Source organism: Ursus arctos, unplaced genomic scaffold (genome assembly GCF_023065955.2).
Source record: "Ursus arctos isolate Adak ecotype North America unplaced genomic scaffold, UrsArc2.0 scaffold_18, whole genome shotgun sequence".
Classification (NCBI taxonomy): Eukaryota; Metazoa; Chordata; class Mammalia; order Carnivora; family Ursidae; genus Ursus; species Ursus arctos.
Genome location: NW_026622852.1, coordinates 12,757,167 through 12,784,154, shown reverse-complemented (window position 1 = coordinate 12,784,154; position 26,988 = coordinate 12,757,167). Strand labels below are relative to the sequence as shown.

General features: G+C 41.4%; 1 protein-coding gene across 5 annotated transcripts in view; it reads right to left on the bottom strand.

Moving 5' to 3' along the window:
• The window catches only part of ADAMTSL1 (ADAMTS like 1), an 878,957-nt gene that overhangs the window by 143,396 nt on the left and 708,573 nt on the right, over positions 1-26,988 (bottom strand). For all 5 annotated transcript variants that reach the window (XM_044386899.3, XM_044386900.3, XM_057313473.1 and 2 more), the window contains one exon: positions 6,332-6,542. In XM_044386899.3, the coding sequence (XP_044242834.3) occupies positions 6,332-6,542 (211 nt within the window). The remainder of the gene's footprint in view (positions 1-6,331; positions 6,543-26,988) is intronic.

Sequence of the window (26,988 nt, the reverse complement as noted above, 5' to 3'; positions counted from 1 at the left end):
ATTCTCAAGCATTTGTAGTTGTCATTAAAATTCCTCTTTTTTCTTCATATTACTAGCAGGGACTCTACTCGCATATGACTTCTCATACGGCTACACTATAGGCATTTTGTACTGTAACCCTGATTTAAAAAAAAATTATAGGGAAATGGCTACGTAATCACAGTTTTAAGCAAGGGAGAAAACAGAGGCCATGGTGATTGTTTCAGTCTCTGCACGGATGTGTGCAATATGTGTGTACAGTCGGATGGACACAATCCTAATCAAAAAACATGTGTCATACAGGGAAATATAAATTACACTTCAGAGTGGACTGCCTAATTCATTTCCGTTAACCCTTCGAGCATCTATCCCTTTTCATTTCTCTTTTCAATTTATTTTTTAGAATAATAATTAATGAAGACTGATGCATGCAAAGCCCACAGAGAGTGGTGAGCAGAGTGATAGCAGAAGGCAGATTTTAATCTCAAGGATCTTGTGTCAACAGAGATTAATGCTTAGTCAGCCCATAATCTAAGTACAGACTATAGTAGGCTGAGCAATGATATCTGTGTCCTAAACTCTGGAGCCTGTGAAAATGTTATTTTATATGGTAAAAGTGACTTAACACATGTGATCATGCATCTTGAGATGGGGAGATTACCTGGATTATCCAGGTGGCCTCAGTGTTATCTCAGCGGTCCTTATAAGAGGGAAGAAGGAGGGCAGAGTCAGAAAGAAAGGACAGGATCAGAGGTTGGAGTGAAGCACTTTGAAGATGGAAGAAGGGGCCATGAGCCAAGGAAGCAAGCAGCATCTAGAAGCTGGAAGAGACAAGGTAATGGATTCTCCCCTAGAGCCTACAGACGGAACGTGGGTCTGCCAACCCCTTGATGTTAGCCGAGTAAAGCTGATTTGAGTCTGGCCTCCAGAGCTGGAAGACAGTAAATTCATGTTGTAGTAAAGCCACTAAATGTGTGGTAATTCGTTACAGCAGCAACAGGAAACATGCGCAGACTAACTGCCCTGGATAAGGCAACAAACAGTGACTTGCACGTAAACGGCTGACTTTCAGGCTGGTGTCAGATTTCCTCACAATTTAATACTTTGGAGCAAATGGGGAAGAGGTCTTGGGAAAGTTGAATTGCACAGTGGAAAAGAGAATGGGTTTTGAAGCCTACAAGCCCCCTTTGCTTTTTATTGGCTATGTGACCCGGGACAAGGACAACCTCTGTAAGCCTTGTTTCCTTGCAGGGTTGCTGTAGGGATTAGAAGAGAAAATGTGAGAACAGTAGAAAGAATTCTGCTACATGAAGTTGGAATTCATGCTAGCTTCACAGTGCTCTGTGCCCCTCATCTGTGGAATGGGGAGGTTAGTAGTAATGGTCACATAGGATAGTGAGGATTAAATGAGTTAAATCTGTAAAGTGCCTAGAAGTGTGCTTGACACATAATAAGTGCTGCTCTTATTAAAAAGAAAAGGTCCTGAAATGGGGCAAGTGCTCAGCAAATAGACTGGCAGACTTGCCATGCAACTTTCTAGCACCATGCTCTATGCTTTCCCTACCTGCTCTGAGTGGTATGCGGTCTCACTGAGACTTGGTCTCTGTCCCATCGACCTTATGGTCTAACTCAGAAGTCATGGGGAAGTGCCCATCCAGGTAAGGTAGTATATGTGACTGGTCAATGAGCGGCACTGACCACGGACACCACGTGGCTTCAGTGCAGAAGGACAGCGGAGGAGTCCTGGTAGAAGAGGCACGACTCCCGGTTGGACCAGCAGAGGGGAGGGGAACTGCCTGTGGGCAGGGAGAAGCAGGGGCAGACAGGACTGTACATGCAGGGGTGGGAGAAGCATGGCAGGAGATGGGCGGGAGCAGATGTGTAGGGGGATGGAGGCTTGACTAAGCCATCTGGCTTTACTAGATGGCAATGGAATGTCACTGAAAAATTTCCTAGCAGAATACCGTCATGATCAAAGTGTCTCAGATGGAATTATGGCATATATCACAGTGGTTCTCAAGCATGGTGCTGTAACACACCACTGGGATATGATCCCTTGTGAGGTGTTTATAAAGTAACACGTAGCCAACAGTAAGATGATGATGATGATGATGATGAGCATGTTTAATAAATTAGAGAAGACTCAGAATGCCTATGCGCTAAATATGTCTTTCAAAAGCCAACTAAACACAAACCAACAAAGTCTTGAAGCTAAATTGATAAAAGTAAATGAGTCCTTCACACAAGACCAGAGATAAAAACCAAGGGGCGCAGTATTAAGTCACTGAACTGAAATAAAGAAGGCCCCGTAAGCCAAAGCTAGAATTAGATTTTTGTTTCATTTCTATTTGTTTCTAAAATAAAATTTTAACATATGTACCCGGACTGCATGCTAGTCCTCTCTCCAGACCTGCAGAATGGGTAAATATTGGCTACTTGCCAGTTGTCAGGCAAATGCTCTACAAAAGACTAGGGAGGTTGCATTTGACAAGCGAGGTTGCATTTGACAAGCGAGGTTGCATTTCTACCAGCAAATGACAATTCATGCAGTAGTGCCTTTTTTTTTTTTCCAGGAAGGAAAGTGTACACATGAGGTTGGTGGTAGCCCAGTGTTCAAAGAGCAAGAAGGAGCTTCTCCCCTCAAAGCCAATGCTCATCAGGTTATTATGGCTTCCTTTGAATGAAGCATTTGACACCGCATCTGTTTTTCTTTTATATGAAGAAAGACGATAAGGTGGGTGTTGAAGGATTAGAGACCTCAGCACTATCCTCTAGTAGATCCAAATAAAAAAGAGCCTATGAGCGCACGCCAGGTTCCCTTGTTCTAAGAAGGACTACCAAGGAACCAGAGGGCTCATCAGGCAAATAGACCGTCAACAGCAGGGGTCCTAAGACAACAGCCAATTAGCTTGGAGCTCCCCAAGTTACTCCTGACTTATTTCACCATATGGCATAAGCAATGACTTCCTTTCCTTTAAAGGTGGTCAATATTACCTGATTTTATCGAACAAAGCTTAACTAAAGTAGTATTCTAGGAAAGCATAGAAGAAGAATAGTTTATTGTTTCCTCTAGGTTTAGAAAGATTCCTAAAAATGACCAAGGATTCTTAAAACAGACCCTACACACCACATGCCTGACGGGGGTTTTCTCCAGAGGATAGACACACTTTCTATGTTCTTTATTTCTTATTATGTTTGAATGTATTTCACAATTACTACGTATTATGTATAAAGAAGATACTTTTAAAACATCTTAATAAAGTGTCATTACTAGTTCATTGGATGGGCTTCAAAGGGCTGTTTACTATTGGTTTCCTGATCTGAAAAATGGACTTAAATGTGACTCAACCCTAAAGGCCTCTCCCTAAAGGAAAGAAGGAGAGAAAGTTTTCAAAATAAATTTGTGTCTTAACAGGCCTAGGAGATGGAAAATGGAAGAATAATTGACTTTTTGGAAATCTACTGTATTAAATGGAGACACTGGTATGGGGGTGATGGTGGTGGGGCAATAGACCAAAAAAGGTCATGTATATGGATGTGTTCTAAAAGGTGAAGAAAAAAGTCATAGGTCACTGCCACTATTCAGCAACATGTGTGGCTATTAAAAAGAGGCTTGGGGGGGGCACCCTGGGTGGCTCAGTCTGTTGAGCATCCCACTCTTGGTTTTGGCTCAAGTCATGACCTCGTGATTATTATTATTTTTTTTACTTTTTTTAAAAAAAGATTTTATTTATTTATTTGACAGAGAGAGAGACAGCCAGCAAGAGAGGGAACACAAGCAGGGGGAATGGGAGAGAAAGAAGTAGGCTCCCAGCTGAGGAGCCTGATGTGGGGCTCGATCCCAGAACACCAGGACTGCGCCCTGAGCCGAAGGCAGACGCTTAACGACTGAGCCACCCAGGAACCCCTGATCTCGTGATTATTAGATCAGGCCCTGCATCGGGCTCTGTGCTCAGTGGAGAGACTGCTTCAGATTCTTTCTCCCTCTCCCTCTTCTGCCCCTTTCCCCGCTCTCGCATGCTCTCTCTCTCAAATAAATACATACATACAACCTTAAAAAAAAAAGAGGTTGGCATTTCACTGCTAGGTCAGTATTAGAACCCATAACCATAAAACAAACATATAAGATACGAAGTCAGAATTTTCAGGGAATGTGGGGTTATATTCTTGATCCAGTATTTCATTTTGTCATTCAATAAACATTTTATCCAGAACTTACTATGTACCTTGTAGAGACACGAGTTAATAATACAGAGACTTAATACAGCAGTGGAGGTTGATCTGGGTTGGTTCCTGGTCTTGTCTTAGGGTTGGCATTAGTTAGTGGTGCAGTTTGAGGCCATGAATTCATTCTAGTTAAAGCTAACAGTATAAATATACTAGAACCAGGAGCCCTGGGGTCTCAACCAGGCTTTATGATCTTGGCAAGGCCATATCTAGGCCGCAGTTACATCATGTGTAAAACAAGGGGACTCATATACAATCCCTGATGGTTCTTTCAGCCACAGTAGTCTCCAACAATGAGGTATAGGGGAAAGGATCACATAAAACTGGGTGACGGCCAACCCTAAATTTGCTACCTGTACGAACCTCAGTTCCCTTAAACCTAAAACGAAGATAATAAAATTGACTTTTCGCTGATGGTTGTGAGGATTAACTTCAGTTAGGTGTGTAATAATATTTCTTAACAGAACACTGGTACATAGGCATTCAAAATATATAACGTCCTCTTGATTTCCACAAACCATCACATAGTAGCATGGTATTTATGAGCTTAGCCACATATATATTTAAGCTCTAAAAGGAAATAGTCAATATCTTTTTCCAGATGCTTTATATTTTAGACTTTTGCTCACTGATTACTCTCTGACTCATTGAGTGCTTCACTAAATCATAGTCCCAAGATGGGCAGAGAGAGGGAAGGGGCTCTGCCAAGTGATAGTGGGAAAGCATCTCTGATGCAGCCCCTCTCAGCACTAAGGCAAGGGTGTGTAAGCTGCTATGTTCCCTCCTCCATTGGATAACCATATAATTTATCATTTTCTTTGGGACACTTAAAAACATTTTAAAAATATTTATTTATTTTTAGGGAAAGAAGAGCAAGAGCGAGTGGGGGCAGGGGCAGAGGGAGAGAATATTTAAGCAGACTCTCTGCTGAGTGTGGAGCCTGATGTGGGGCTTAACAGGGGGCTTGATCCCATGACCCATGAGATCATGCCCTGAGCTGAAACTAAGAGTCGGACACCCAACCGACTGAGCCACCCAGGCGCCCAAACCGGGATAATTTTGAAAGTGAAAAACCGTTTTAGTAAAATTGGGATGCATGTCCCCCTCACCTTTCAGGCTTACTTTTTGTGACCATTGTGGTCACTTTATAGCTACCTCTGATATCCTCATGGAGAGGAAATGCAAAATAAGGTTCTATCCAAATAATCTAAAATTTCTGTTTTTTAAAGGCATGCAAAAAAATTACTTAACTAAAGTTTGATAAATATATATTAACTTTAGGTAGACTATTATGATAAAATAGTTGTGTTTGTGTTATTACTATGTATGCTTTTGAGTGGGGTCAGCAAAGTTTTTCTGTAAAAGGACAGAATAAATACCTTAGGTATTGTAGGCTAAATGGTCTCTGTCACAACCAAGTAGTTCTGTCCTTCCAGTGCAAAAGCTGCCGTGGACAATACGTCAAAAGAATGGGCATGGCTGTGTTCAAATAAAATTTCATTTCCAATAACTACTTGTGAGACGGATCTGGCTTTGGGCTGCAGTGTGTCAACCTCTGCTTTAAAACAATAGTTCCTAGACTTTTGGAATTCATAGGACCAGCAAAATTTCAAAAATTCTGGAATTGATTTGACTTCTAATCTGTTATTTTGGTAAGTAATTGCATTTAAAAGGGGGAAAAAAAAAAAGAAAAGTCATTGCCTAGTACCCTGGCCTCTTAGGGTTTTAAAACAGCAAAAAAACTAGAATAAGGGCACAAATTCAGAACAAATTTAGCTTTGTGGAAAACCAACCACATTGTCCTTATTTTTAAAAAATGTTTTCTTAGTTTGGTAAAAACTTTGTTGTGAATATACTCGGTTTAACGGCTGGGTCTTGAATTGCTTTGGGAGGACACTGGTGTGGGACCATAGAAAGAGCATAATGTTTATAATGAAAATATCTGGATTTGAATAAGGTTGAGAGAGTACTAAGAAGGGAGAGAGGAATAGACCCTGGACATTCCTTTAATGGGACAAAACTCCTTGAAGAGTTTTGCCCTGAACCAGAGTTGTATACACAAACATACTGTAAACACATAATGTATAGACAAACATTACTAATACCGAGTAACCCTAGAACTCACCGGCTGCCACTGTGCAGGGTACCAGGCAGGGGGGCAGTTGAAGCGGTTACAAGCTTGCACCGTGCTGGGTTTGGGCTGACGACACAGTTCATCGGCCAGGATTATGGTTTCATTCATCTCTCTGGAAAGTAGGTGGGAGCAGAAGACATCTCTGGTCTGCAGGCCAACCCCACAGGTGAGACTGCATGGACTCCACTTGCCAATTTCCCACCTGGGAAGAAATCGGAGAGGAGGACGACATCCTTAGTATCTGTGCAGAGAACATCATGACGTCAAGTGTTGCTAATAGAGTCAAAACACATACCTGGGAATGTGGGAAGTTCCAGCACAAGATTGGCTAGGAATGCTATCCTAAGCCTAGAACGCATCCTCTCCTACACGCTCTAGAATTCATTTAGAATAAACAAAGAGGGTGATAAAATGGAACCTCCATTTTTTACCCACAAAATCACGAAGAATGGTCACAACCATGTCTATTTGGAAGACATACACAAACTTCATCAAAATAAGGCAGTATGCTAGATATAACACAGGTTTGAGTGCAGAAAGGCTTTGGGCACTATGTATTGAACAGCCTTTCTGCTAATCTGTCTAGTCCCCATTCTTGGCAAGACTGAAGAATTTGTGCTTGTTTTTCTTTGGCTTCAAAGTGAAAGGTCATTGGCTCCAACTTCCTTCATACTTCCAACATAGCATAGAAATGTCTCTGTCTTATGTATAAATATCATCACTGCCTGGGACTGGAGAATGTAACAAAAGTAAAGGTTGCTAAATAGATCAGTCTTCTTGAGGGGAAATAAGTGGAGAGAATGGCTCATTATCTGGAAGTAGAAGTCAAATACACACAGAGGAGTTGAGTGCATAATTGGCCATTCCAAATGGCCAAGTCTTGAGAAGTACATTTACAGTGAGCTGAGGGCCTATAAAAACAATCCCACTCCATTTCCCTGTTAATGCAGCCTCCAAAATGGGAATGATAAGGAAAAAGCTCAGTTGCTTGGGCTTGGAGTAGGAAGTATTCTTTAATGATCAGTTTTGGAAAGTTCTATTTACAAAGTGAGGCACAAAAATCCTACAAACAGAAGTTAGCCAAGAAAAGCATGGCAAGTAGATCCTTCAGTAGCGAGGCCCCCCTAGCTTTTGTAGCTCGCCTTGAAAATTGGCTTAAAAATCTTTGGCCTTGACGTTTTTCATCAAACTGCAAAACTGAGTACATAATCTCTCATTCTCTTTCTGCTACTCTGATATGTAACTACCTTACTAACCCCTATTTCCACTACCTCCTTTCATCTATCCTGTGTTTAAGTCATACGTGTAGCAAACAATTTCATTATTCTCAATTCATTCCCCCCTCGTTCTCCAGCTCTGTCTTTACTCAAGCTGTTACTCTGAATTTGGAATACTTCTTGTCCTTTCCTTGTCTATCCTTCAAAATGTCTTCCATTTCTATGTATCCCAAATTTGATCCATGTTCAAGGCATGTATACCTGCTTAAGGGATATGCACCTGTTCCAGACACTGATTATTTTCTCAATTATATTATAGTTATTCTGTCTGTCAAGGGCCCCACTGGAGTATACACCTCTTGCAGGCAAGCTCTGTGTCTGCACCTATGTTGTAGCGCTCACGGGGCTCATTAGCCCCTTCTCGACAGTTAATATGCATGGCTAATAATTTCCTGATAAATGAGCACACGGAAGAGACCTACCAGCACAGTGGGCACTTTTAAAATCTCATTTAATTACCTCCAGAACAACATGAGATAGGCCCTACTGATTTCTCCCATTTTATAATTGAGGAAATTTGAAAATCTAAGAGGTTGACTTGCCCCAAACCCATAATTGGTAAATAGTGAATCCAGGATTCAGACTTGGGTGTGTTTGGCTTCAAAGCCTTTGTGTATTCTATTGTACCATGCTGTCTCCAGGAAAACTGTCATATAAACATTCACAAAATTTTAAATGAACAGAAGAGGAGAGGCTGGATTGAATATATATTTCTTCTAGATCCTTGTGTGAATTCCTATAAACTTATTTTTAGATCCCTAGTTGGTTAATTCCTAGCTTTAAAATGTTGTGCCTTAAAATACACCCACACATTCTTTGCCACCTCTCCTTTCTAAAGATGAAGGCTTGAGTCTGGGCTGAACTTAGTGGCTCACTTGTAATGAATAGGATGAGGCAGAAGCGAGGCTATGTGACCTCTAAGGCTAAATCATAAAAAGGATATAGCTTCCATTTGGCTCTCTCTTGTTCACTGTGGGGGAAGCCAGCTGTCATGTCATGAGCTCACTGAGTCAGTCTTCAGGAAAGTCCACACGCAAAGGAACTGAAACTGCTCACCAACAGTCGGCATCAACTTGCCAGTCACACGAGTGAGCTACCTTGCAAGCAAGCTGGTCCACCTGACCCAGTCGAGCCTTCAGATGATTGCACCTTCATGAGAGACCCTGAGTCGGTATTGCCTTTCTAAGGTGTTCCCAGATTCCTCACTCCTTAAATGGTGAGAGGTAAACAACATTTATTCCTGTTGTGAGCTACTAGGATTTGGGGAAATGTGTTACGCAACAACAGACAACAAATATAGCGTACTCCCCCCTCCAAACATGCGTATGTTCATCGAAAGACGTATATAAGAATATTCAAAGCAGACCTACCGATAATAGTCCAGATGGGGAACAATCCAAATGCCCATCAATAGTTGAGTGGATAAAAAATTACGACACGGTCATACAAGAACACTGGACAATGACAATAAGCTATAACAAGAAGCAACCCAGATGAATCTCACAAACGTAAAATTGAGGAAAGAAAGCCACAAAAGCAAAACTTCATACTGTGCTCTCCTTTATATAAAGTTCAAAACCCAAAACCAATCTATGATGTTAGAAATCAGGTTGGGGATTACCCTTGGTGGGCAGTAACTAGGAGAGGGGAACTGTGGGGAGGGATTCTGGGATGTTATCTTGATCTAGGTGCTAGACCTGGATCCACTTGGTGAAAAATCGCCAAGCCATACATGTAGGATTTATGCACTTTCCTCTATGTTCGTTATGCTTCAAAAAAAGGTGTCCCCTCCCCCCCGACTTTTAAGTGAAATGCTAAAATGTTGTGGCTGAGAAACAAAATCCAACGACCATGCTCAATGCTGGTGACCACAATGTGTGTGTTTCATAGAGGAGCTGCCTACACAGTGAACATGGTCCAAGGTTGAAACTTGTCATGGTACAGGCTCTGGATTTCCACTGTCCGCACTCCTGCCTCTACCTCTGGCAGAAATTCAGTCACTGGGACCTTGAAGCAGAGGCATTTTGGCAGCCATGAAGTCACTTCAACACTGTTCATCAAAGTCACAAAATAGACATAGCTGCTTACCCGTGATAAAACTACACTGCATTCCCAAGGGGGGTGGTCAGCAGAAGTTATCTGTGTATTAAGTACTCTGCTGATTGAAAGTATTTGAATCAACTGAGGCCAAAATCTAAAAAAAGGGAAAGCAGACTCTCCCTGCATTTCTCCACAGAGGGGCTACATTTGTGAGCCTTGGGTCTGGCTGGCTGCTAATAACACTGTCCTATGTTCTGTGCCTTTGGCTGTTTCTTGAGGGACGACAGCAGGCCAGAAGGGAGCAGCAAGCTTGGGGGCAGGACTGGCTGTGGCTCACAGCCTGGGAAGCACTTACTGGCCTTTCCTGGGGTTCTGGGGCCTGGCTTCCCCACAAGCCCAGTGGTGAGAAGAGATAGGAGGTCAGAGGATGAGGGCATTAGTACTCCCTCCCGCCTCACTTTGCCTGATTCACTTTTACTCATCTTTTATGTCTTCACTGACAATGTTACTTGCTCAGGGATGAAGCCCTCAACTGGGTAAAATTTGTTTACTATATAGTCTCACTAATACTTCCCCCTTTGGAAATTCTCAACACTCAAAAAAATTATTGTGGTAAGAACACAGCATAAGAAACCCTCTTAAAATTTCAAGTGTACAACATAGCATTGTTTTTTTTGTTGTTGTTGTTTTGCCTTTTTTTTGGCTTTTCTTTTTTAAATTTTTTATTATGTTATGTTAGTCACCATACAGTACATCATTAGTTTTTGATGTGTGTTTCATGATTCATTGTTTGCATAGAACAGCCAGTGCACCATGCAGTATGTGCCCCCTTAATACCCTTCACTGGGACAACATAGTATTGTTGACTATAGGTACAATGTACAGACAGCAGAACTCTAGAACTTCCTCATTTTACTTAACTGGAACTTTGTGCCTATTGATGAGTAACTCATTTCCCTCTCCCTCCAGTCCCTGGCAACCGTCATCCATTCTTTGATTCTATGAATTTGACTGTTGTAGATATCTTATGTAAGTGCAATCAAGCAGTGTTTGTTCTTGTGTAACTGGCTTATTTCCCTTAGCGTAGTGTTCTTGAGGCTCATCCATATTGTCACACACTGCAGACTTCTTTTTTAAGGCTGAATAGTATTTCACCGTATGTATATACCACATTTTCTTTATCCATTCATCTGCTGAAGGACGTTTAGAATGTTTCCACTTATTGGCTACTGTGAATAGTGCTGCAGTGAATGTGGGAGTACTAATATTTCTTTGAGATCCTGACTTCAGTTCTTTTAGATAAATGCCCAGAAGTGGGATTGCTGGATCATATGGTAGTACTATTTTCCATTTTTTGAGGAACCTCCATATTGTTTTCCACAGTGGCTACACCAGTTGGCATTCCCACCAACAGTGCACAAAGGTTCCATTTTTTCCACATCCTCGCCAACACTGTGGTCCTTTGTTTTATTGATGATAGCCATCCAGACAGGTATGAGGTGATTATCTCATTATGGTTTTAATTTGCATTTTCTTTTATTATTTTTTATTTTTAAATTTTATTTATTTTTTTTAGAGAGAAAGAGAGAGAGAGCAGGTGGGGAGGGGCAGAGGGAGAGAATCTCGAGTAGGCTCTGCCCAGTGCAGAGCCCAATGTGAGGCTTGATCTCATAACCCTGAGATCATGACCTGAGCTGAAATCAAGAGGCAGATGTTCAATCAATTAAGCTACCCAGGTACTCCTGATTTGCATTTTCTTTTTTTTTTTTTTTAAGATTTTATTTATTTATTTGACAGACATAGAGACAGCCAGTGAGAGAGGGAACACAAGCAGGGGGAGTGGGAGAGGAAGAAGCAGGCTCATAGCAGAGGAGCCTGATGTGGGGCTCGATCCCATAACGCCGGGATCACGCCCTGAGCCGAAGGCAGACGCTTAACCGCTGTGCCACCCAGGCGCCCGGGATTTGCATTTTCTGATGATTAGTGATGTTGAGTATTTTCTACATACAGTTGGCCATTGGTTGTCTTTTTTTGGAAAAATGTCTTTCAAGTCTTTAGCCCATTTTTAAATTGGGTTATTAGGTTTTTTATTGTTGTTGTTGTTGAGTTGTAGAAGTTCCTCCTATGTTAAGGAGATAAGCTCTTCATCAGATATATGGTTTGCAATTTTTTTCTCCCTGTTACTCTGTTGAGTATTTTCTTTGCTGTTCTCAATGCACCTATAATCTGACTACGCTGCTCCACTGTTACCTTGATGAGAGCATAAGCTAATGTTTATTTTGGTTTGCACTTGTTATGGGTTGAACTGTATCCCCCTAAAAGGTATGTTGGAGTCCTAACCCCCAATGACTTAGAAGGTGACTTTATTTGGAATAAGGTCATTGCAGATATAACCACTTCAGGTGAAATCATACTAGGGTCGGGTGGGCTTTTAATCCAGTATGAATGGTGTTCTCCTAAGAAAGGAGAGAGACACTCAGGGAGAATGTCATGTAACGACAGAGACAGAGATTGCAGTGACGCACCTAGAAGCCGAGGGATGTCAAGGATGGCTGGCAGATACCAGAAGCAACAGGCAAGGAAGGATTCACCCTCACAGGTTTCAGAAGGACCATGGCCCTGCTGACACCTTCACATCTGTCTCCAGAACTGTGACAGAATGCATTTCTATTGTTTTATGTCACCCTGTTTGTGGACAGCCCTGGGAAACCAGTACATCACTGTAACCTCTGTACCTAGAGCAGTGCCTAGAACAAAGATGCTCGGTAAGTACGAGGTGACGCAAACTGAGTCGAACCCCAGTGACCTGGGTGTGCACCTTTGGTTTAGACACTTGGCTGGTCAACCATTTCGGCTATGATCACTGAGCAACTGCCAGCAGCAATTTCCGAGTCCCCAAAGCCCTGAACACCACAAAGTTTTCTTTAGTGTGGTGCAAACTCTTTGGTGACAGTCCTGACCTGAACTGACATGATGCTTTTATAGGTTGCATCCCACTTAGTGTAAATATTTACATATTTTTACAGCAGCAATGTTAGACTGTTGGATTATGGCATTTTCCCCTAGAACTTACTAGGGGCAATACATAATTTATGTTACAGTAATCCTAACATATTTCTAAAGTACAAAAACTTCTGAATTCCAAAACACATCTGCCGTGATGGTTTTGGCTACAGGATCCTGGCTCTGCATAAGGAGGATGGTCAACATGATCACTGTGTTTTCTTTCAGCTTCTAGGCTTCAGGTGTTTAGCTTCATGGTTAGGCCCTTGGCCAAAATGTTATGGAGACTGGCTCCTCCAGCATTCCCTTGCTATATTGCCTTTTTCTTTCTCTGACCTTATTCTCTATATTCCTCTCCTTTTTGTCAAAACCTGCTTGCAGGGAAGGCTCTGGGAGCTGATGGGTCACAGCTGATGCCCTGTGCAACAGACTCCTGACCAAAGGTAGACAGGAGACAGAGGGTTACCTCCTACCCCTCAAGGCTGGGATTAGTCTTCCTGCTCTGTGTCCAGCATCAGATGTACTTGGGTAGGCCTGTGTTTATAATTGGCTTTTAAATTTTAGCCTTGGTTTCCGAATTCCTACTATGTTTCCCTGATGGTGCTGGAGATCTGCCCAACGGCTAGCCTACGGCACGCTGATCCTGTCACTCTGCCTGCATCTGGCCAGTCCCTTGCCTTGGCCTGGGCAGAGACCCTTAGCCACAGGCCATAAGCCATGATGTGACAGCAGTCTAGCTGACATCACACATTACTGCCAATAACAATAGTAACTCTAACAATTATACGGAGCTTACAACGAGTCAGGTACTCTGCTAGCTGTTGTAAATGCGTTCTCTCCTATAATCCTCACCACAGCCCTGTGAGATAGGTACTATTATTTTCTGCATTTTAATAATAAGAAGCTGAGGTCTGGAGAAGTTAAATGATTAATTAGTCATGGCCTAGGATGCCTACCGTCAGGTCTCACACAGATGTCAATGCCACATGCATCACATCCCAGTCTACCATGACTCGGCTGCATGGGTGCTGAGAATGGGGCTGTTCCCTATCACAGAGGCCAGTGCATACATTTTCAAGCCCCAGCTCTGCTTTAAGCCAAAGCTTCTTTCGCAGAGGTCCTAGCAAGACTCAGGGATAAGCTTACCCAAGATGTGGGATACATAGATGAACTCACTTCTTACTTGTATCAACCCTATGAATAAGGTACCATAAGTTCCCCCACGCAAAACAATGAATCATGGAACACTACACCAAAAACTAATGATGTACTGTACGATGACTAATATAATAAAAAATTTAAAAAATTAAAAAAATAAGTTCCCCCATTTTACAGGGTGACATAACAGAGGCTTTGAAAGGTTAAGTATCTTGTCCAAAGTCACACAGCTAGTAAACAAGAAAATCAAGATTCAAACCCAGGTAGCCGGGCTCCTGCATGCCTAAATATTATATTATACTGCCTTTTAGGGTGAGGATGATGAATAGAGCAGTACAAAGTAGATCCAAGATGCAAATTCTAGGATCCTCGGTGCTTATAACTTCAGAAATGAAAAACGGCAAAATGACAGATCTATTCTTAAATAATAGAAACCAACACACTGATGGCAGCCAAGGTTATGAATACACTCGGAGTTGTTATTTCAGTAAAGTGGCAGTGATACTTGGCAGCAAACAGGCAAAGGCTGAGTGTGGTCCCCTCTAGGATATGTTTATTTTTTGTAAAGGTGGCCATCAGAGATAATGTGGGCAATCAAGGACCCATGGTGGTTGGCACTTCTTAGCAGCTCGTGTTTGTATTAGCTATATAAAAGGAGGATTTTGGCCTTCTTTTGGACAAGGGCTCATTATGGGAGTTGCCAAGGTTTTTCGTCCCTACCCTTTCAGAGAAGGTATTGGCTGTTGCCTCCAGCAACTCATTGTTGGTTGCTGGTACAAATGCACATAATTTCTAATGGTAGACTCACCCTATCCCAACCTATGCCCTAAGAACTTTCTCTTACCCTCTTTTTTGCAGCAAAGTAGGGCTTGTTTCTTTATTCAAAATTTAAAGATGCAGTTATTGAAATGTAAATTTCAATTATTTGTTAGAGACATTCTTCAAACTTGTACGCAATCCTTCAACTTGACATCCCCACCTAACATCTCTATCCTGTGATTTTTTTAAAGTCTCCCAGAGATATCCCTTTCCTTTCGAGTGTCTCTGAGATCAGGAGGTAGAAAGCAATCAAGCAATAATAAATCAGACACCCTGGGGCATGGCCAGCTCTAGAAAGCCTAAGGTAGGGCAAAGAAAACTCTTTTTCCCACTGGTACACAGTTTAGGACCAGGTGCCCCTTGAAGGTTTTGGACTAATACTGGTGGCTCCCAATTTATCTCTATATTTCCCAGTTTTCAATTTATCCACAGTCCAATGCTTCCAAAATGTGAATCTGGTCACTTTACTTCCTCTCATTAAAAACCTCCATTGGCAAGGAGTCCTGGGTGTTATACGCAAACAATGAATTACGGAACACTACACCAAAAACGAATGAAGCACTGTATGGTAGCTAACATAACATAATAAAAAACAAAAACAAAACCAAAAAAACTTCCATTGGAATCTAAGCTGAGCTCTCAGTGGGGTGGAGACAGCATATCCGGGGCTCAGCTTTGGTTCAGTGCACTCGCTGTGGGCAAGGGGACACTATGGTGGCTGGACCTGAACTCTCTAACTGGCTCCCTACCCCAAATTCTTTTGTTCTTCCTCTTTGTAGGAGTTGAATTTTAGCCTGAGGCTTAGTGTGGAGTGTTTCATTGGCATGTGATAGGGCCTAGCACTGGGCCAGGGTACCTGGAGATGAAACATACAGGGAAGATTGAACAAATACATAAACACATGAAGGAGGATGGGAGGCAGATTTCTTACTTTTGGAGAAAGGAGTTGCAAATATGGAAAGGGGGAAGACTAGAGTAAACCCTGTGGAATTGGACTGCTATTACAAACAGTGTGAACTCATGGTTTTTAACAGATGGACAGGTACCTAGATAGATATAGTCATATCAACAGATATAAATGAAGTATGTAAATATACATACACTATTTCCTGGATCTCTCTACTGAGAAGCCTAAAAGCAATGACATTTCAGTAAAATCAAGTGCATTAAGTGCCAATTTTGCATTCTAAATAGCATTCTCTACTAAGGAATCAGTTCCTGTAAAAATGGCTCTGGGGCAGGGGAATTGAAAATAAAAAATGAGCCTGGAGCATCTTGTGCCAGAAAACTGGGAAGTGCTCAAGGAATGATGGGGTATATGTCAAAAGGACAGAGAAGCCAGTCTGCAGGGGCTCCTACCGGCCATGTCTGGGACAATTTGATAGTAATGGATTTTAACCCTTTAAGTTAAATAGAAATTTATAAATAAATAAACAAGATAAGAAAGCTCTATCTTGAAGAATGCCTATTAATAATATAGAAGATCATTATAATAAAATTAATAAAATTAGATTAACAATCTAGAAGATAGAATTTAGAAAGGTGCCATTTATCGACCATAATAGTAATTGATTCAGGCAACAGCCATCAATGAATACTAATGTTGGTCAGTAAAAGTCTGATAAGGAACAGAGTATTTACTTAGTTTCAGATTATCTCCCCATAAAGATACTTATTTGTTACTAATAATAAGTGTAATATCCTTATTATTTTTACAGTGGAAACCTGGCTGAGATCATCTTAACCAAATGTGTTAACATTATCAGAAATGAATGGGGCATAACATCATTCATTGTCTCTTGATACCATGCACTAAGAAGAATGCAGCATACTTCTGTCAAAAATTAAAAAATCATAAAAAAATCAAGCAAACTCAAAATGAGTGACATTTTACAAAGTAATTGCCCCATACTCTTCAAAAATATCTTAATATGAAAGACAAGGAAAGACTGTCTCGTCTATAAGGAGCCTAAAAAGCAATGCCAACCAAATGTAACATGTAACCCTGGATTGGATCTTGGACCTATAAAGGATATTGTTGGGACAACTGGTGGATGGTAATACTGAATTAATGCCATTTCTTAGTTTTGATGGTTCTCCTATGGTTATTTTGGAGAGCATCTTGTACTCAGGTAGTAACACTGAAGTGTTAAAATGCAATGGTATATCACCTGAAATTATTCTCAAATGGTCCCAAAATGTTAGTGACTATAGAACCAAGAGAATTGGTAAAAGAGAGCTCTGTCTACCATTTTTGTAACTTTTTTTAAAACTAAAAGTATTTCAGAGTGTCATTTTTGGGGCGCCTGGGTGGCACAGCGGTTGGGCGTCTGCCTTCGGCTCAGGGCGTGGTCCCGGCGATCTGGGATCGAGCCCCACATCAGGCTCTTCTGCTATGAGCCTGCTTCTTCCTCTCCCACTCCCCCTGCTTGTGTTCCCTCTCTTGCTGGCTGTCTCTATGTCTGTCAAATAAATAAATAAAATCTTAAAAAAAAAACAAACAAAAAAACTAAAAGTATTTCAAAATAAAAGTTATGAAAAACATCCATTGGCTCCTGGTTACCCACAAGCCAGGGTTCAATTTCTTGGCTGGCTTGTAGTGTGCTTCACAAAGGAGTCTGAATATACCTTTCTGATTTAATCTCCGGTACCCCTACACTCAGCCTTGCTGAGTACCCAGCAGACGAGTACCATCTTCTCTGGCCAGAAAACTCTTCTGACTCTCAGGTTAGATTCTAAACATCACCCTCCTCCCAATACTTTTCTGATATCCTCCCCATGAGGCAGAGTTAGACCTTTCCCTCTGCAGCACGCTACTGTCTAAAGGCATTCCTTTCTTCCCTCAGACTCACCTTCATTACACTGTAGATATTTGCCTACACGTCCCTCTCTCTCACTAGAGTCTGCACGCCACAAAGGCAGCAATGGCTGTGACCCATTCCTCTTAATATCTCCAGCACCTCCTGCAGTGCCCAGCACATTGTAGATTCTCAAGGTGGCATTGTGGCATAATGCAGAAGATTTTGGGCTCTGGAATTGGATTATCCATGAATGAACCGTACTCTGCCACCATCTAATTGCACAGCCTTGGGTAAGTTACTGAACAATGTACTCATATTTAAAATGAGAATAATAGCAATACCCACTTCAAAGGGTTGTTATGAGGTTTAGTTTTTTTAAATTTTTTAAAAAAGATTTTATTTATTTATTTGACAGAGAGAGAGAGAGACAGCCAGCGAGAGAGGGAACCCAAGCAGGGGGAGTGGGAGAGGAAGAAGCAGGCTCCCAGCAGAGCAGGGAGCCCAGTGCGGGGGTTGATCCCAGGACCCTAGGATCATGACCTGAACCAAAGGCAGACACTTAATGACTGAGCCACCCAGGTGCCCCTGTAATGAGGTTTAAATGAGAACATGTATGAAAAGGGCTTAAGCACAGTGGCAGATTAAGGGCTCTCTAAACGTTAGCTAATATGAACTGTTATTACTGGGTGCTCTGTAAATATTTGTTAAATGCACGGGTGATTATTGTGAGGATAGAGATTAAATGAGTAGAGTGAGAATTCGTCCTGGAGTGAGTCAGGTAAAGTAGCCGTATGTTATGGAGACCGAGGGAAAGGATGTTTGTGACCTGCCCGCGTTAATTTATCATTTAAGCCTTCGCTGCTCAGCGCTAGGACAGATCCAGAAGTGGGAAAAGTGCTCATGACCTTCAACATGCTTTCAGCAAAGATGGAGAGAATTAACAAACGCCCGGGAGACATAGCAAACAATGTTGGGTGATAGCAATGAGCTACTTGGTAAATGATTTGGCTGAACCATGAGGACTACAGAATTTCAGAAGACAGGCAGCATGGAGCTCATAACCACTTATGTTTATATTGTTGATGGCAATCCACAAAGTCTGTTCCGCTATGGGATCTTGCTTCATCCTCCTACCTCGAAAGTACCCAAAGCAGGTATCACTATCTCCATTTCATAGATAAGCAAGCTGAGGCTCAAAGAGACAAGTGATTTCCCCAGGGTGGAAAGGGAACTCAGCTTGATCCTTTTACCCTGCTGAGGACAGAGGCGGGAATCGTGAAGGTCACAGACAGGAAGACAGACGGGATGAGAAAAGCAGTTATATGTGAGAGCAGATGGATTTGCTACCTTCACATACAACCTCCGTATTTTATTTTTTTAATTATTTTTTTATTTCTTATTTTTCAAAGATTTTATTTATTTATTTGACAGAGATAGAGACAGCCAGCGAGAGAGGGAACACAAGCAGGGGGAGTGGGAGAGGAAGAAGCAGGCTCCCAGCGGAGGAGCCTGATGTGGGGCTCGATCCCATAACGCCGGGATCACGCCCTGAGCCGAAGGCAGACGCTTAACCGCTGTGCCACCCAGGCGCCCCCAACCTCCGTATTTTAGAAAACTACTTAAAGTGGCCTAGGAAAAGATAAATGAAAAGATCAAAGGAGGCATTAGATAATAGAGAGTAAAGATATGTTGGAAGACCAAAAATCAACCAAAAGCATATTTGATAAATAGCAACATGAGAATCAAGGCTCTTTGTAAAAGAGTAGCTCACACAGCTCAGGAAACAGAAGATACAGCCATGCTTCTCTTGGAAGTCAGCTGGTTTGGCATGAGGTCTTGGCTCCATAAAAATATTTATAGTCAGGATTACCAAACACCTGAGATGGCAAAGCACTCATTTCCACTGGAAAACAGTGTGGTCAAAGTGACTATTTTAACCAGGACAGTTTGCCTTACCTTCCAAATTATTTCTTTAAAAAAAAAGGTTATCTACATCGCAAATAACTCTTGTCAAGTCTTTTTTTTTTAAATTAATGAATAGCCTTAAAAATGGCATTTGCAGCAATATACAGATTTACTATCTCATTACTAGCATGCCATTTGCTTTAAATCTACCTCCTTCATGGAGCATAGCAAAAGGCAAACGGCACCAAAACTAGGCCCAAATGTACAGAGTATCTTCAGCCTTTCCTCCCATACCCCTAATACCTCTGTGATGTCCCAGTGTCCAAGAAATGCCCATGTGCCTATTTACCTAAAGGCAGCTTGATTTAGTTAAGATCTAAATTCTGCTTTCCATTTTCTGATCACCCTGTCTTCTAGGTGACAGCACATTGCAATGAGATAGAATTTCTGCTGGCTGTTATAACTCAGATATGAGCTTCCTGAGAAACAGGTCGGAAGGGTAGATGATCCACAAAATCACCTCCACCCTTGGGAGTTCGAGATTTGAGTTGGCTTGCTTAGAATTCTAGGTGGGATTTTCCTACTAAAAATAATCGCAATGTTGTTCTCCTTGTGGTCAGATCAGAGGAGGATTTACTTAGATTATAAATATAAATTTCATTGTGTTGGTTTTCTTTTTCTTCCTCTAACGATCTTTTAGTTTTTATTCCTCTTTTTCTCTACTTTATCTTGATTGTTTCAGCATCCACTGAAAGTCTTCCACTAAATGAACTCCCTTCCTTTTCCAGACTTCCCTCAAATAGAGTGAGCTTCTGCCAAGCTGAACCATGTGTTGGCTTCCCAGCACACCATTTTCCCTTTTTACATCTGTGAATTTGCTTCCAACTTCTGCCTAGCATGCTGTCCATGTTCCTACCTCAAGGTCTGATTCAAGTTCTTCTTCTTTGGGGAAGGTTTCTGTCACCATTCCAACCTGCATCAACTGTACCCTCTTTGCAACCTTATTGAATTTACTGTCATTTGGCCCTTGCTTACATTGTACAATGCTGACTACATAGTGTCATAAGAACACTGAGGAAGTAGAGCATCTTATTTGATGAGATTCTATTCGCTTAAACGTTTTTCTCTAGTTATCATCCCAAGCAGAAATTAAGGCTTTTAAGACTTATTATCAAGTATTTTGGAGTTAAGGGAATTGTTTGGCACCCATCAAATCAGGACATAAAATCTCCATCTATTTGTTGATTTGCAGGCGGCATTCCTCACTAAAACTCCTCAATTACGGATTTTCTCCCTAGTATGGGTCAAATAATGTCCTCCCAAAAAGTTATGCTGAAATCCTAACTTCCAGTAACTCAGAATGTGATTTTATTTAGAAATAGAGTGTTGACAGAGGTAATCAAGTTAAAATGAGGTCATTAGGGTGCGTCCTAATCCAATATGACTGGTGTCCTTATAAAAAGGGGAAATCTGATCACAGAGACAGACAGGGCAAATGACGGTGTGAAGACTGAGTTCGAGATACAACTACCAGCCAATGAACACCAAAGGCTGCTGACAAAGCACCCAAAGCTAGAAAGAGGCAAGGAAGAATCCTTCCGTTTCAGGATTCAGAGAGACAAAGAGGGATCTTGGCCGGGCCAACACCTTGATTTCAGACTTCTAGCATCCAGAACGGTGAGAAAATAAATTTCTGCTCTTCTAAGACACCCAGCTTGAGGTACTTTGTTAAGAGTAGCCCAGCAAACTAATACACTCCCTCGAGTCAGTCCTTTTGAGCAGTTTTAATCCAGTTATTTATGTTGTCAACAGAAACCTTTCTGGACATTTATATTTGTGTGGTTTCTCTGCAAGCGAAATGCTTGGGAAGGTCAGGCCTTTACATCAGGATCCACAGACCTGATTCTTTTACCTCCAGCAAGACTCTGCCTCTTCTTTCCTTTCATCATACTTGTTGGGTCAGTTCTGTAGACTGAATTTTTAATTCCACCCATGTACTTGGCCATTCATCTATGTATGTGTGCCTACAGCCATGTATTCATTTGTTGAAAATGTACCGTGTACTAAATATTATGCTGAATGACGGGGACGCAGTTAAAAAATTTCTTGATCTTAACAGCTCTCTGAGACAACTACAGGACACTATCATACATGCTATTCATTGATTTATTCATTCAACTAGTGTTTCTTAAGCACTTTTTGTGGCCAGGCTCAATGTGAAGAAATAGAGCAGTGAATAAGATAGACACAGACTGTATTTCTGTGGGGTCCATGGGAATGAAACAGATAAACATGAGGTATTAAGGAAGTATAATAATATAGACTGGAGTCAAGAGGGAAGAGATAGAGTCATGGAAGCTTCCTGAAGGTGGTGCTATCTGAGCTGAGGCTTGAAGAATAAGGGGTGGCAGAGCCAAGGCAGAAGTAAAAAGAAGGTACTCCAGGCAGAACGAGGTGTGGGAAAGCATGATGCGCTTGGAGAACTCTAATTTATCTACTTCCATGCTTGGGGCTGGAAAGAATATAGAGTAGAAAGTCTACGAAGTCCTTGGAAAACTGGTTCTCACTCTTGTTTTCCTTGATCTAAGTATGGGGTGGGTAACAGAGTCTGGGAAACAGAGGCACTGTGGGCAGCCAAAGCCACAGTGACAAATGTGACTTAAGTTCACTAGAGTTCAAACTCACAGCTCCTAGAACACTGCTGAATGGATGCCTAGTCTGCTCCCTTCCATCCATCCTAAAGGTTGCCAGGCTTTGGTGAGAATTCCAATAGGTCTATGGCACAGGGTGACACAGATAGTGCTTCAAGTAGGCTCTCCACTGTGTTTAATAACAAATTAAATTCAAACCTAGCTTGGCAGAGGGAAGCAAAAGATAGAGCCATTTCCCCTGGAGAGATCTGTCTCAATCTCCAGAGTTTGATAAGTGAGGAATCAGAAGAGGAAGCAGCTAGCTGTTGATGGAGGGTGTGATTCATTCCATCAGTACTGGGATGGGGACACAGACACAGACACAGACACACACACACACACACACACACACACACACACACAAAGATGTTCCATCCACAGGACATGGAGAACAGCAGCCCATGCACTTTCCAGCCCTGAAGGCTGTTTACTTGAGGAGTAAGAGTGAGGTCTTTCACAAATGTTTTCATAAGACACCACACAAAAATGACCTAAAATTATTTTTCAGGTTAGGTTCAAAGATCTCTTCAAGTAGCATGTATGTTTCACTCTTTGATGTTTTGTTATCTCAGGGTGAGTGAAGGGATTATTACCGGGCTAAAGTCTGAATAAATTGAAATCTGCGTATTAGGATTTATATTGGCTTATTAAACCCCTCATTTGTTTTTGATTATCCATGATGCTCATTTATTGCTAGCACTTTCATCCCTGGAACACTATTTTTAAACACACTTGGATCCAAATGGTAGTGACGAATTGCCCTAAATCCCTGAGTTATGTTCATCAAGCAGGAGGAACACGAGCATGATGCCAAAGAATCAGACTGATCCAGACCTTGGATTCCAGCACACTAGGGTTGGAATATACTTCTACCTGTGTTTTATAACCTTTTGTGATTTACCAATTTTGAATGCTAACTTCTTTGTCTGTAAAATGGGACAATAATAACTTCTAATCGTTATGGGATCCTTGTTATGTACCAGGTACTGTTATCAGAACTTCACATGCTCTAACTCATTTAATCCTCATGGCAACCTAAGACATAGGTACTATTATTATGCATATATATATATGCATATATATATATATATATATATATATATATATATATATATATATATATATATATATACACATGCCAGGATTCAATTCTAAGTGTTCTGCCTCTAGAATTCTTAACTGTATTCTTACCTGTTAGCCTGTAGTTTGTACAGGTGGTAGGAGTTTGTACCGGTGGTAGGAGTTTGTACAGGTGGTAGGAGCAAAATACTACCTAGCAGCTGCCATCAATATTATTGTTGTCATTATTGTTATAGTATTATTTCTCATACCCAGCAGAAAGAATGGGCCTTGTGGTTCCTTGGAATTACTGCCATTACTATATCCAAATTAGAGGAACTATTTTGCCATTTGGTTGTGCTTGCTTTATCCCACACTTAGAATAATTAAGGGTTTAACTTCATGCAGCCCAACATTTCCCAGGCCACAGAGAACTTTCTAGCTGCCCTCAGATCCTCAGAGCCTGCCACCCATTTTCCCAGTTGGGAAAAGAGAAGTAGTGGGGTAACTCAGTAACTAAATTCTGAGTAGAGACACTGGAATCCATGACTTCCAAAAGACCATGCCACATGGAGGTCAACTGAATTCCTAATTCTTGATTATTATTCATTCGTATTAAATTACTAGAAAAATCCTTGTGCTCTATGAATGCAGCTATTTTTTTTCCTTCCCCATTCATATCCCTCCTGACCCCTTACCCTCTGCTCTTCACTCTCAAAGAGGAAGGAATGCTCTTCTTCATTGATATGTGTATCTTTGGGAAGGATAAAAGATTTTTACCTGAGGTAACTAGTATCTTCTTAGCTATCCATAAAATACTCAATTCATTTCTGTAGTGTTAATGAGATGTAGAGAAAAAAATTCTTTCTTAGTCTAGTTAAGAGTGTATTATGTCCACCTGGGTCGCCTATTCTGTCACCTGATTCCATCTCATAGTGTATCTTTAGCACTGGAAAATTCTTATACAGATGAATCTTTTCTTCAGTAATGAGGTACTCACATAAGTGTCTCACATATATTAACCCATCAAGGCTACACAGAACCCCTGAGGTAGGTATTATTTCATCCTCATCTTACAGATAAGGAAATAAGAATAGAGAGGGGGAGTAAAGTGACTTGCTCAAGGACACAGTTGATAAGTAGCAGGGCCAGGATTTGAACTCAGGAAGTCTGGCTCTAGATCTAAATTCTAATTCACAATACCAATTTCTGGACTCCTCTTGTTTATGATAAACACTGAGTTCTAAGTTGGGAAACATTATTATTCAGGCTTTTAGTTTGAGTTCTGCTAGGCATGGCTATTTGGACAAGTCACTTAATACTTTTGGCCTCACTTTCTTCACAGGTAAAACAGTGGGAATTGGGCCAAGTTATATTTTGGGATTCTATAACTCCAGTTACTGAGGGAGACTCATTTATCAAATTTTTAGAGTCTACACAAGTCTGTCAGCCCAACTCCCAGCCACTCTGTGGCTTTTTAGAGTGTAAAGTATAAAGCCCTGTGGTCTTTTGGTACAAACAGTGATAAAACAGACTGGGAAGTGATGAGAATTTGATGTCCACCAAGTTCCTCACGTGACCGTATCTTTCAGTCAACAAAAGTGAAAGAACCCAGTTTCCAATAACTGATCGGCAAAATTGTTGGCCACAACAAATACGGATTCCCGATGCTACTTGAGGACTGTGGATTCATGGTGAAGTCCCTTGACCCATCAGCATGATCTGCCATGGTCATGGTGATTTGGAGTGGAAACCTAACCCATGCTTCATCTCTTCAATTGACTTTTCAGGTAGAGGGAGCTCTTTGTGAACAACTGGATACATCTGATGCTCAGAAAACCCATCCATTTCAGACACTGGTTTGTCCATTTGGAGTGTTTGAGGCTTTCCAATGTGATAAGTGGCAAACAATTAACCAATTATGAACTGGCATAAATATTGGGATAAGCTTACATTTAAGTTTACTTATGCTCAGAGAGATGATGGAAAGGCATTTTTACATACTTGAGTATGAAAAGATGTAGCAAGATAGCATATATCACAGCCAAGTATATAAGATTTCAATACACTACCTTTCTATATGTCAGGAGAAAGGAATACAATCCATGGGCCTACTTTTGAGGCCTAGATTGATACACAGCTGCAGTAAGACCATGTGTGGTGAAAAGTAGTCTACCTCTTGCCAATGTTGTTCTGCAGAACTACCCTCCTGGAGGAGTTAAGTATGCAAGGGTGAGCTGGAAAACAGCACTTTGCTTTTCTAGATCAAGGGAGGGTCAATCCAGCCCACATGTGGTTTTACTTCACTCCACCATGGGTCAGTTATATTGTCAACCTCCATTAAATTAAGGATAAAGTACACGACAGTGCCCATTTTCACAGAAGGTGTTCCTAGGTGTGCCTGGGATGTGCCTTCAGAAGGCCTAGGGAAGTGCCTAACAGGTAACCCAGGATAAAGAGGAGAGAAATGGAAGCTTTCCTGGGCCCCCAACTGTTATCTTACTGTCTCCCCCCAGTTGCAAACACGTTGCCTACCATTAGTGCAAAAAAAAAAAATTGAGCTTGACAGAGGGGTGCATCTTGTGAGGAAGATCTGACATCAGCCTCTCCCCCACATTATAATTCTGGCATCATTTTCCTCACAAAAAGAGCATTGATAAATGGTATCTGTCTAGTTGTGGTGAATTTTACATCAATAAATACCTTGCTTATAACAGTTTCCTTCTGTGATTTTCCACAGCTTAAAAGAGCTTAAAATTGTACATGCCGTGGGCATTGCAATCTTTGATTTTGCTGGGTTGCTCATCTGGGGAAGGAGTGGAGGCAGGACAAATATGGTGGGGTGGGGGTGGGGTGGACAATAGACCACCCACAGAGATTTTTTTTTTAATCCTAGGAGATTTCCCTGGTAAATGCATCAGTGATGTGTAAGGTTCATTTTCTGTCATTAGGAACTGTAATTCAACTTCTCAAAGAGCACCCTGGACATATTCAGCAATGGTCTACAGAGTCCTCCCACATATACTTTTGACTCTAATAAAGGAGAAACCCATGTTGGGCATGTGGGCTTTTACCAAGTCCAGAGTATAAATTTCTCTTGTGTTTACTCTTTAAATCGCAAAACAGTTTGAGGGTCAGTTCCCAAACTGAGGTTTCTCTGTAATGCTGCTGTCTCTGTGTGCTAAGCAAATTTTCTGATGGCATCTGCACAACAAGCGTTTGGAGGACTGATCAGACAGCGGGGCCCCGAAAACCAACCCTCTGAAATATCTCACATGGCAAGAGATGAAGTGGTGGCTTAAAAGAAGAAATAACAGAGAGTAATAACTCAGTATTTTGTATTTATGAAACACCAAGTTGCACAGAACTCAGGGAACTTCGCAAAACTGTCTAACCCAAGAGTTCTTAACCTTGAATTTACAACTGAGGGAAATGGCAGGGACCATATGAGCCAAGTGGTCCTTCTGTTTTCCGTAGTTCCCCACCACTGCCTGAAGATCCAGCACAAACACAATGCCTTCTATCCTAGGTCTTCTCTCAAAAATCCTGAGCCATCGGGGCTGTCTGAGGGTAGCATGGTACCTTGGAGAGGACGTGGAACTTACAGATAGATAGTCAGGCTTGAAGTTCCAGTATTACTCATAGGGACAGAGATTCAATAAAGCTGGTAGTAAATTAATCTGGCCTATTTTAAACAGTTGGCACGTTGCTATTGTATTATGTGGTTATGGGACATAAATGTATCAGCTCCCTGGTAATTAATTGAGAGCAAACAGAGACACTTTTATCATACAGAGGAATCAAGCCTTTTTAGGCTTATCTGGAAGACTGAAAGGGGACTGAAAGGCAGGACACAAAACTGCCCCAAAGGCCTTCGAAATACCTGAATTGGGACC